The 12,268-nt window shown below is 40.5% G+C and overlaps 1 protein-coding gene across 1 annotated transcript in view; it reads right to left on the reverse strand.

The window, feature by feature from the left end:
- The window catches only part of TRAK2 (trafficking kinesin protein 2), a 53,770-nt gene that overhangs the window by 17,187 nt on the left and 24,315 nt on the right, over nucleotides 1-12,268 (reverse strand). Inside the window, exons 3-7 of the mRNA XM_018566274.1 lie at nucleotides 11,750-11,944; nucleotides 8,309-8,371; nucleotides 7,811-7,887; nucleotides 4,627-4,743; nucleotides 3,472-3,681 (exon numbers count right to left, since the gene is read on the reverse strand). Of these exons, the coding sequence (XP_018421776.1) occupies nucleotides 3,472-3,681; nucleotides 4,627-4,743; nucleotides 7,811-7,887; nucleotides 8,309-8,371; nucleotides 11,750-11,944 (662 nt within the window). The remainder of the gene's footprint in view (nucleotides 1-3,471; nucleotides 3,682-4,626; nucleotides 4,744-7,810; nucleotides 7,888-8,308; nucleotides 8,372-11,749; nucleotides 11,945-12,268) is intronic.

Here is a 12,268-nt window from a genome sequence, read left to right on the forward strand (position 1 = left end):
AGCGAGGGGGGGGGGGGGGGGTGATTAGGAGGGGATTTGGCTTTAATGTCACTTTAGTGATTTCAAATAAAATGTCTTACAATTAACACTTCACAACATAATTGGGCAACAAAAATGCACCTCTACAGATCAGTACGTTTTCAGGACAAATCTTTACAGTTTGGTTAAGTATAAGGCTGCATTCACACATGAGCGACGCCTATTAAGTGCGCTTTACGCGCGTCTTTGCAAAGGTATGAACAGGGGCCATAGAAAAGAAATGGATTCCTGGGGGGTTCAGCGTTTTGTCATGCTGATTCAGCTGCAACAATACGCCTAGGTGTATACGGGGGCCGTAGTGTATGGGAAAGGTTACATCAGGTTACCGCGCGAAAATAAGTTTAGGGTTATTTAGTATTACTTTTAAGACTACAGGTTAACAGGTAAAGCTGGACTCCAGGCACAAACAAATTACATTAAAAAAAAACTTCTCAATAACCACAAAAGGATTTAAATTCACTTTGTGTAGACGACATGCTTTTGCCAACCCACATATTTTCTTGTAAATGTATCTATGACAGCATCCCTGTGCTGTACATAGCCTGTGCAGAGAGCAGAACTGTGGGAAGGACCCAGCAGCTGCAACCACTACATGCTGCCTGCAGAAGACTACAGGACCTGGAAAAGACCAGTCACCCTGCACAAGGATAGAGAGCAGAAGTGACCAGTCTTCATTACAGGAAGCACAGAGGCAAAGTTTCCCACTGGATCACTGCACAGATCAGTAAAAAAATACACAATGCACCACAATATTTAAGTAAGAATACACATGCCTGTTGCATTTAGGCAATATGTGCTTATGCTGGAGTTTAACTTTAAAACGATGTCAGACAAAAACATACTGGTGACCCTTATAGTCACTATAACTTAGCATTAGTATGTAATAGGTGATGCTGCGTTCGTTTAAATACCCAACAAATCCAAGGTGCAAATCCTGTAAGCACCAAAATGATACTAAGGCTGTAGTCAAATTTCTTTCCAACTAAAAATGCTGTGTGTGTCTTCTTGCTTTTCCTTTGTATGATTCAGTCTGGTTCTACTGTACCTAATCAGTGCAAGTAGGAATAACCCTATTTTGTTATTGTTCATAAGTAAACCACTAAAAGTAAAATTAGGATAAATCAAATGTGTATAAAATATAACCTTCTTGACATCTAGTATAAAGCTAATGTAAGCTTCCTTAGGAACAAAAATGTTCAACCAGCAGCGAGACAAAGCAGTCTACTAGAAGATCAAGTTCAGTACAGTCATCTATAGCAGCAGGGCATACAATCATTTTGACAGACTGCCAGTCTGAACTTAAAAGTGAGTTATAAAATCTAGGTTACTCCTTCCAAGCATCACAAACTCATTGGATGGGATTTAAATGTGTTGGTCATGTTCAGAGGATTGCTTATGTGATTCCAAGGAGGTCATTTAGATATAGTGCAGTGGAAAACAGTTTGAAATTACCGTATATACTCGAGTATAAGCCGAGATTTTCAGCCCATTTTTTTGGGTGAAAAGTGCCCCCCTCGGCTTATACTCGAGTCAGCGCCAGCGCGTCTTCTTACTTACCTCGCCGAGCGTCGCGTCACTGCTGCTCGGTGTGCGGCGCTCCGAGCGGGGTCATCTGGCAGTCTCCGGGTATTAGTTTCACCTTTTAAGTTGCATTAGTGAAATAAATGAACTTTGCACGATATTCTAATTATTCGAGTTTCACCTGTATGTTGCCTGTGTTTAAAGGGCAAGTCTATCTAAATCAAAGAGCCAACAATGCTGCAGACTTCTTCAAAACTGTATCGTTTGACCACCCAGGAGGTGGGAGAGTCACAAATGCACAAACTGTTGGGAATCCCTTGCGGGATAAGAGGCAGTCTGCTCTGCATAGATATGCACTTGATTCTGTTGGCATCTGGCTTGACAATTCTTCCTTATGCTGTGCACAGAGTGCTACCAGAAACCTATAGCAATAGTGGGTAGTTTTAGAAATCATAGCAGTCTACAGATTGCAATGAAAAGATTATTTTTTTAAAATTGGATTACAAAATGGTTTGTCTTTTTTAAAGGAAAAACAGAGCTTTCTTTTAACATTCTGGGCCTAGGAGCCTGGTTTTTGTGTTAGGTTTAACGTGACTTAACACAAAGAAGCAGCTTGTTACAATGATCACAGAAAGGATAGGGCAGACAGCAAGTTAGAGTAGCACAGACTATGCGTTGTGTAACTATGCTATCTAGAACACATATATAACACTGCTGGGGTTATTAGGCTCAAATATACCTACTGTACTTTGTACCTACTTTTACTGTGTAGTCTAATACAGATGGATATCTACAACAAACCCGAGATACTCAATTGTCCAATCTGACTACAGCCTAATCAGAATTAAGCAAAAATCAATGGGCAGTTTGCACCCTCTGCACACAACCTTTAGGTGAATGCCTTCAAACCGAAACATTTGGCCAGGGTGAATTTTACAGGTCATTCACTCTCATTTCACCAAGAAACAGCAGCTGGCAGAGGTGCCTGCTTAAACCATCAGTATGCACGCTTTTTCTGCATTATTCTGCATGTTTATGCCACAATCAAAAAAGATTTATCTGAAAATGGCCATTTTATGTAGTAGTTGGCAAATTTAATGAAAAGCAGAGGTCTCCTTAATGCTGCTATAATTTGCAATATGATTCAAATGATAATGAACAGCTGTGGATGTCTGCTTGACACTTCTTTTCATTCTCTCCTTAGGGCTTGTTCACATGATTTTCTGGTGCAGATCTGGAGACGCGGTGCTATGCATGCAATGCGTTTGATGTGTTCCAGTTTAAAAAAAAAAACTGGTTGGAGTGGGGCTGTCAGTATGTTAGCTGCAGTGCAGTGCGTTTTAGGCGCGTCTTCGGTGCGTTTTTTACGCGTTCCTACATTTCTGGACTGGAAAAAATGTGACATGCAGTATTTTTTCTGTCTGGACTGGAACAGACTGCGCTTGTGAGAACTGTAGCCCATAAAACACATAGGGATACATTGGGATGCATTTTGGGTGCATGAGCACACGGATCTGGTCCGGACAGAATCCGGACGTCTTGTGAACAAGCCCTTAGTCTAGGTAAAGGATCAGCACATATTCACACAGATTTCGACAAAACCTGGAAAATCTGTATATAACCAGAATTTTTAATGATCACATGCACTTGTTTTCCAGAGGAGCTCTACACGGTATTTTATGTGTTTTGTGTATTTATACACAATGTTATCAGAGGATACTGGAAGCTGGTACCTGGGGTGGCAGAGTATTGTCAAATACTTTTTGGTTACATCTTTGTCAAAAGATGTACCCAAAAACAAAAAAAGACACAGGTACATAACTATCTCTAATTATGTTACATTTATTAAAGATTTTGTGATTTTACTTTAGTATTCCTGGTTTAATTTTCGTTTAACAGATGCTTGATTACCTTGGACCGCAGGGCCAGATTTTCCTCCTCCAGATCTCGAAGTTTGCCATGCAGGTTATCAAGCTGCAGTAGGCCATGTGTTATGGTGAACGAGTCATTGGACCGCAAAGGGGTAGAACAACTGGAGTCAGTCTCACTTTCTTCCGAAGCAATAGATACCACTCTGAGCAAGTCATCCTTCTTGGCTAACTCATGTTGGAGTTGGTTTACCTGTAAAAGAGGTAAATACATTTCCATTAGAAAAAGTCACTAGAATTGAAAAGCAAGGTGCCCATAGATTGGCAATGGATCTGGATGACAACAGTAAATTGTCATCCCTAAAATAGATTTTAGCGAAAGAATTCATGGTGTTGCCGAGATTTTCCCTGTCGATTTCCATAAGAGCAACTAGGTGTCTGCTCAGGGTATAAACATGCAAGCTCAGCTGATGTGATTGTGCAAATCTTTGCAAACATCATTCTACAGAACAAATGTTTGGCAGATCTTCCAACTGCAGCCTTGGGCCTGTGGGCACTTTAGTGAGGGGAAACAAGGGTTTACTGTCAACCAAATGGAAATTAAATAAGACATGGATCAATGCCCATTGGCCAGTGTAATGCTCAACCCCTTATATACATATATATTGATCTACAGAAATGAGAACAAAATGATAAAAGGTTGAACCATACGTTGCCTTGTACTGTATGTGATAACAAACATGATATGCATGGTTATCATGAAGTTATAAAATCTGGTCAATGAACCATGATACATGTGGAATGTAAGAATGCATTATAAAAAAGGCAGCTATGGTATGTACCCGCCTCATTTCCTATCATAGTCATGTTTACATAAGAAAACAGTAAAAAGAGATTTTAAATCTTTACATAGTCATGTTTAAGTTTGGCTGGTTATTACCACCCTCTTAACCTCTATTAGTCATACTGTGCTATCATTCAAAAGATGGCCCAAAAACTAGTCTTAAATTAAATTATGGACCCACCCTCAGCTTGGGATTGCAGTGTGACCTGAAAGATGTCAAATTGGGCAACTTTGGATAACTTATTAAAATCATTGTGGTGTAAGTTATAAGTATGATTTAAAAAAATCCAGTGCTGAAAATTTGTTTAACTAATATATTTACAATTGCTTTGTTAGACATTACATGAAACTTACATGATCCAGTGCTTGGGTCAACTGCTCTTCTAAAGTCTCATTCTGCTCTGTCAGTATATGGTTCCTTTTCAGAAGAGCCTGGCCAATGCGAGCAGCTAGTTCCAGATCCCTGTCCCTCTGGTAAAAAAAAAAAAGAATGAGAATATGTATAAAAATGGTCAAACTTGGGTAACATCAAATGATGAATGCCTAAACTGGTCAGTTACAGTTAACTTTTGCAGACACTCCGTGGCTGACTGAGATTTAAAGAAATACATTTTTCCAGTTGATGGCTATTGTTTTCCCCAGAGATGAACCTGCACTAGGCATACCCTGCTGCTCTTCCCTTGTCTTGCATGCAAACACATCTATGCTATTAACCCCTTCGTGACAGGAGACGTACACTGAACGTCCCGCCACAAAGGGACCAAATGACTAGTCACGTACACTGTACATGACAAGTTATTTGCTGCTCTAGAGGGCTGGTAACCGCTGAGAATCAGCGGTTACCATTTATTAATGGATGCCTCAGTATAGAGGCATTCATTAATGAAAGGGTTAACCTTTTTCAGACACCTGATACCTTAATATCAGGTGTCTGAGAGTCAAAGCAGAGCGGGCAAACATGCCGGCAAAAGCCGGCATTCTGACAGCTCGTATAGATCTAGAGATATCTCTCTCGGATCGTATACTGGCTTTTTTTTTTTCTTTCACTTTCAGGAATAGATACATAATGTTTCTATTCCTGAAAGAAGAATGTTTCAGTTTTCTGATCGTTGTTGGAACGTTCAAGAAAACCTTAATTAGTGACAGCTGAATCCTGAACTTCTGCAGAATCAGTGTCACTAACTTATTATTGTCTGTTCTGAAGTTTGAAACAGCCTAATAACCAAAAATCTATTAAATCTATCAAGCAGTAATAGTGAGATTAATTCACAATGACTGCTTGATATAATTCAATAAATAAAATAAACATTTTAAAAGTTTTAAAAAAAGTGAAAAAAGTGTTAAAAAAAATTAAAATAGTGAAAAGTGTAAAGAAAAAAAAAAGTGTAAAATTTTTTTTAAAAAAAGGACAAATAAATGAATGTATTTATTGCATTTTTTTTTTTTTTTTTAGCTGTGCTGGTTTTGTAAAAAATACTACAAATCAAAACTGGGAAAAAAGTGGGGTTTTTTAACGTTTTTTCCACTCTTTTTATATTTTATTTGTCCTAAGTGAGGCGTTAGACACACATATGTGATATAAATATGTAGCCCTATCTGTCCTCTAAAAAACAATATATAATATGTGTGGGTGCACTTTGTAAGAAAGTATATTACTGACGTGGAAGAATCACACAGCAAAAATGTCAAAAGTGTGTCAGTCATTTACGAACAGAAACTAAAAACAAGCTCAGTCATGAAGGGGTTATGCATGCACATTTATAAAAAAAAAAGTTTTATTAGAAACATCTTTTCATAGTAGGATCATGTCTATATATATATATATGGCCTCATTTGATACAAGTGATCGGATGAGATTTGCCCTTTTGGGAGGAAAGAAGTGCGTCTTATGGAGCGAAAAATACAGTAGTTTAGGGCTGCAACCAACTAAATCAATAATAATCGACTATGAGAATAGCGGTCAACTATTCTCATTATCGATTAGTTGGTTGTATCCCCTAGTTCTCTCCTTCACGCTGGGAGGAGGGCACAGCAAGCAGCGGGCAAGTGCAGTAGCCAGCCTGCTACTGGCTATTGCAATTTAAAATGTCCAATAGCAGACTGGCTATTGCACTAGCCCACTACCTGCTGTATTTACATTTAGCTGCCGTCTGTGGAATTTCACTACTGGCAGCTATCATTCCCTAGCTGAAGCTATTCAAGCGCCATGTGCTCACAATACAATTATTTAAAAAAAAAAAAAGGGTGGGAAAATAAGTCATTTTGGTTGCAGCCTGACAAATTCTGTTGCGGTAGGTGAGTTGCAGTGCCATGCATCTTAATGGCACCCCAAACACGCCTCCCACTCACAGTGTGATTGCCCGCACGGTACCGCAATGCCACGTGTTGTAGTGCAGAGCGATTGCAAACAAATGTGCATGGAGTTTTATTCTGAAGTAAACTTTATGTTTGTAACACTGCCTGTTGCTGGAAAAAGTACAGGAGCTTCTTTTTGGCAGATTATAGCTCCATTTGTCCCCATAGTGTCAATAGGAAACGCTTGGGAACACGTGTTGCAATTAGTTTTGAGTGTTTTGCCCACTTACATCAATGTGTCACAATCTGCTCATAAAAACACGCAACACAAAACATTGCACGCGTGTAAAAACACGCCAAAAAAAAAATGCACGTTTCTACATGCGAAAATGCTGTCTCCTAAGTGTGAATCAGGGCTTAGATCCACCAATGGATGAAGTGCAAGATCATTTAGATAGTGCTTTATATTGCATGAATTTGGTAACTCTTAATTAAATTGTACAGTCAGGTTGTATTATGTATGGGGAGCTTTACAAAAAGGGTAGGAGGAAAAGGATGGCATAATTAAGTATGTTGTTGCTCTTCCTTCACTATTCAATTGCAGGCTTAAATTGGTCCTAGAGCCCAACTGCAATGTACTCTGCAGAGAGGTCCAGGACCTGGTCTTTCAGTGTCTGAATCACAAGAGTAGTTGAACAACATTATGACCATTATAACCCTTAGCCAGGTAAAGCAGTTCTCACATATGCATTTAGCTGTTTGCCTTGAGTCTAGCTTTCACTGTCAAAACCAAAACAATGTATTAACCTTGCCAGAGGGAACTAAATTTTGACATGACTTGCAAGTGCTCTGCAAAGACCTTTGAAGGGAACTAGTCAGATTAGCAATACAGGAGTTGCCGCTGTTCTGGGTCAGTGACTCACAAAAGGATTTGGATGACAGCATTGGAATTTGCACCATTAAACACAAGTCACCAATGGCAGATCCCACACTGCTATCATGACTAGTTCTCTTAATGGCAGTGGAATAGCATGATATGAGCACAGGTACGTTATTTTTACACATTGTACTGACCCTACTTTTTCTTCACACATTGTTATTTATTACAGTTTATGTATTACTGGTAATTACAGGTTCAAAATAATATCATAAAAATATAGAACGTTCCCCTTTATAGGAATAAAAATATTTCACAATTGATCATTATGATTTATTGCAAAAAAATAAGAATGAACAGCCTTACCTCTGCCAGTAAGTGACTTAGCATATCTGTGTCATTATAACTCCTTGTCATCTGATCTATTCGTTCTGAACTAAGTACTGGAAAAATAAAGAACATACACTCATGTTAGGGACCAAGCAGATATGTAGACATACCACTGTATAAAACAGATACATTTGATTGCAGAAGTGTAATCACATATGTACTTGATAAAATATGAATATCTCCCTGTACACGGCTGTAACCTTCCTGTACACTGTGGCTGCAGATATGTCTGCCCTATCATATGTCAAGATTTTAATAGGCTTCTAAAAAGGACAGTGGATTGCCTCCAAGATGGCACAGTCATCATCTAACTTATACCAACTTCAGAGTGCTGTTTAGCAGTATTCTAGCTATGGTGACTCAGACAACCCAATTATGTAATTTGTATAGCTGGTAATGACAAAACACATATTCCAAGCAGGGTCAATCAATTCAAACAATGTGGTTTTTGTTAAAGGATCGATTCATGTTTACCTTGTGAACTCTGGCTTGATTTACAAGAATCATCAAATGACGAGGAGGGAAGTTCAACAAAAGCTTAGGAAAAAGGTAGGAAAGAGAAGAAAAGGAAATAAGAAAACAGAATGAACAGAAGATGAAAAGAAATTATATAGGACTGTGCTAGAACGCATAGGCAACATTAACAACAATCAGTTTGAGAAAGTAGAAAGCCTAATCAGTGTAATAATGGTGTACTGTATACATGCCAGACAGACTGTCTTATGTCATTTGCTAACTTTATATATTTAACATGGGTAAAATGCAACACATGCAGACAGCTTCATAAACTGCATTAACACAAGATGCTTGTCCCCTGAACCTGTCATTCATGTCTGAATGAGAAATGTTTACATGTCTACGGGTAACCAGCAACTTCTGCTGACAGAGGGACCAACTGATGTTAGGTGGGGAAAAAAATAAATCCAAAATGTCTTGGACTTCCTTCGACATGCTGTCTTGTTCAGCGATCATAACTAGCAAGAAAGGTTAAGAAGTTGGCATATCATCAGATCTGAGGTCAGTGTCTCAGAATTTATTGAAGCCAATAGAACAGCATGACAGTCAGGCAACTAACATTCTCAGAGGTCAGCAATGGGAACCTCCATATCCTCTCTGTACAGGTATAAAATATATAGTCTGCTGTTTTAACATCAGGCATGTTAGCAAGAAATAATGTTCCAAGAGCCAACTGCTGTTTGCAAAAAATGCTGCAGTGTTAAAAGTCTTTACATGGTTAGATCTCTGCATTAAATATTGTAAACTACTTCCTTTCAGTCCAATGTAGCTGCAGTACCAGAGCAAAAAGTAGAGAGATTTTACTATTAGCATTGTACAAGTGAATTAAACTGCAGCATACAAAGAAAGCTCACCTTGTAGGCTAATGGAGTTAAGAACATCCTCGTTCTGGTTAATATCCATATCACCATTGTCCATTGCTGCTGGTGCATGAAGAGCACAGCGCTCTTGTATTGTCAGACCTGCGGTGGTGTAACCACTCCAGGCTCCAACATTGTGTGACTAGAAAGGTGCTGGGTGAAACCTATGTACAGAGTCATACACACTTTCACTCTGCATTCCAGGACAATAAAAACATTAGCCCAGCCCAGCTCAGAAAATAATCAATAAAACCTGCAAGCATTTTTATTATCGGCAAACACCTGTAGATCAGCTATTGTGGAAATCACAAGCAAAACACCTGAAGATCCTACATTTGTTGATGTTTCCTGCTACAGGGTTAAATTCCTAGCATCGAGTCAGTGGCGGAACTACCGCCGGTGCAGGCGGTGCGGGCGCCCGGGGCCTCAGGCTCTGGAGGGGCCCAGCAAGTTGCCGGCCGCCGGATCGTTATCCAGCGCGCGGCGGGCCCCTGGTCTCTCCGCCGGGAGTGTCAAAACATTGGGTGGAGAGATAAAAAAATTTTACTTTAAATGTCACTTTAACCACTTCCAGGCCGCAGTACGTCTATAGACGGTGGCCCACAGAAGTGGTTAAAACAAGAACACGGCTGCTCTTGGTACCGCTTTTAACAGCAGGCGATTGCTGTATGACTTACAAGCAATCGCCTGCTGAGGACTACAAATCTCAGCAGTACTTTATACAGAAATGCTATTGTTATATAAAGTATTGCTGGGATGTGTAGTCCTCTATAGCCTGTGCCATTCTGTATTGCTGTAAATATTAGGGCTGCACCATATATTGGCCGCCAAAACATATTGGCCGAAAATGGCACTTTTGGCATAATGCCGAAAGTGCCATTTTTCTGCTGATACAGCGGTGCATCCGTGCTTTCTTTTTCCCCCGCTGGATGCTGCTCCGTCTCCCAGCGCGGAGGAGAGAAAGTGACAGCCGGCCGAGCCCTGCGGAAGGAGAACGCTGTGTTTGTGGGGTTTTTTTTGGGGGGGGAGGGGAGGGGGTGGGGGGCCCAAAAAAAAAAATCTTGCACCAGGGCCCTTTGTTCCTTAGCTCCGCCACTGCATCGAGTTATGCTGTATAATAATGTCAGGCACTGGGAACTTGATGTTTGACATTCTGAAGACAAAGACAAAGCTAAAAAATCACTTTAAGCACCCATGCCCCAAAAGGGAACAAATGGAAAATTCTAAACCACATGGTTCTATTGGTCTGAACACACCACCACTGAGGACTATAGAAAACACTGGTGCCGATAATATTTAGGATATTCGTACACCTTTAATGGCATCTCGCAGACGCAGCCTTTCCCATTCCCCATTCTTTTCCCCTTTCCCTCTCCTTGTCTTCCAGATTCATCCTCAAATTTATTACCGTAGCCATCACTCCCCCCATACTGCATAAGCCTCTAAGAATATCCATTTAACTCCCCCTCTCCAAAATACACACATATATTTTTCTCTCCCCCTGCTTTTTATCAATTTCCGACGGGTGCTTCTGCTAGCCTCAAAATATTAAAATCCTTTCTGGAACTGCCTCAGGCATACGCACAGCTTCCCCAAGTTCCTTACCCTCAGCTATTACTCCTTAGCCTTCCTTTCCCTGATAAAAATTGACTACTTTAGAAAGAATGGCTTTCATGCCCTAAGTGCCCAAAGTGCATACTTCTCTGTCTCATGGAGAAAAAAAAAACAAGAAAAAAAAACACAAATATGTTGCTGCAAGGCAAAAGTGCAAACCACTAAACCACTGGCCCAACCAATAAAGATGGCCGAAGATCTCGAACCCAGGGGGATTAACTTTTCCCTTCCCTTTCACCGACCCCATAAAATAGCCTTTAGCAGCCTCCTAACACTCAAAGTTCTCAATCATTAGTGGTCGATGGCATAATAAAACCCCTCACCCCAATTATTGGTGGTCAGTGGCAACTACCCCAACTTCCTGGTTGCGGGGGGAGGATATGGATGGCAGATGAGCAATAGGCTCCTTCTGCCATCAATCAAACTATTGGGCGGAGAGGAGGGGCGTTGCCTGCCACAGGGCTGTGTGCATCTATGGACGCACACAGCTTTGACGGGCACGAACGTGCATGGGTGTCTCCATTTGCCGATGGAGGCACGGGCGAGCATTGCGGGGACCCAATTGAAATGGAGGAATTGAAAAAATTTTAAAGACAAATGGCAACAGTCTTAGACAAAAGGTGGGCCACCTTGTAGCAAATATTTTCTCTCCCCCTGCTTTTTATCAATTTCCGACGGTTTTTCTAAAACAATGCAGACTAATGATTTCAGGATAGTGGTGGAGCACCAGAGCTAGGTCCCAGCTGCAATCCTCGTGAAAATGCCAAGTATCGGCACTGGTATCTGAACATTCCTAATGTAAAGATATGTTAAATTCCTGCTTTTAATTTCTAGCGTTATTTCGCTTTTTCTACACTGACACAAGTGTACTTAAATAGAGACCATTAAGACTTTGTTGGGAATCTGTATACAGTGTAATGCTTACTCATGTAACGGAAAGTCTCTTCAGCCAATACAGGAGAAAGATTGCCCAAGCCATTGCTTTGCTTGGTTGGGGATTGGATCCAGTCTTGGTGGTCATAGAGGTACAAGGAGTCCACTCTTAACTTGTACTGGGGTAGCTGATCCTCTAACATGTTTACCAGTTCCATTTCAGGGGCATCTTGGCTGTGATAAACCTCTAGGGAAGGAGTAGGTGAAGAAAAGTTAGCTACAGTGACAATGGTTCTCTATATTTTAAAATCATTTTTACAATACTTTCTGCCACGCAAAAATTTCCTGCATAACACCAACTAGATTACTGGAACAGTCTTGAGTAAACAGCTAAATGCATTCTGCAACTAAAGCCCATCTTTCACTTATCAAACAAACTCAGTCTAACACTGGGGTCGGATTGTAAAGCAGGCTGTAAAACAGCAGCCCGCTCTCTGTGATTCTGTGTAACAAGAACACTGGCTCTGGCTTTGCACACAATACACTGTCCGGGAGGGGGGGGGGGGGGGCA

This window comes from Nanorana parkeri, unplaced genomic scaffold (genome assembly GCF_000935625.1).
Source record: "Nanorana parkeri isolate BGI_ZX_2015 unplaced genomic scaffold, ASM93562v1 scaffold930, whole genome shotgun sequence".
Lineage (NCBI taxonomy): Eukaryota > Metazoa > Chordata > Amphibia > Anura > Dicroglossidae > Nanorana > Nanorana parkeri.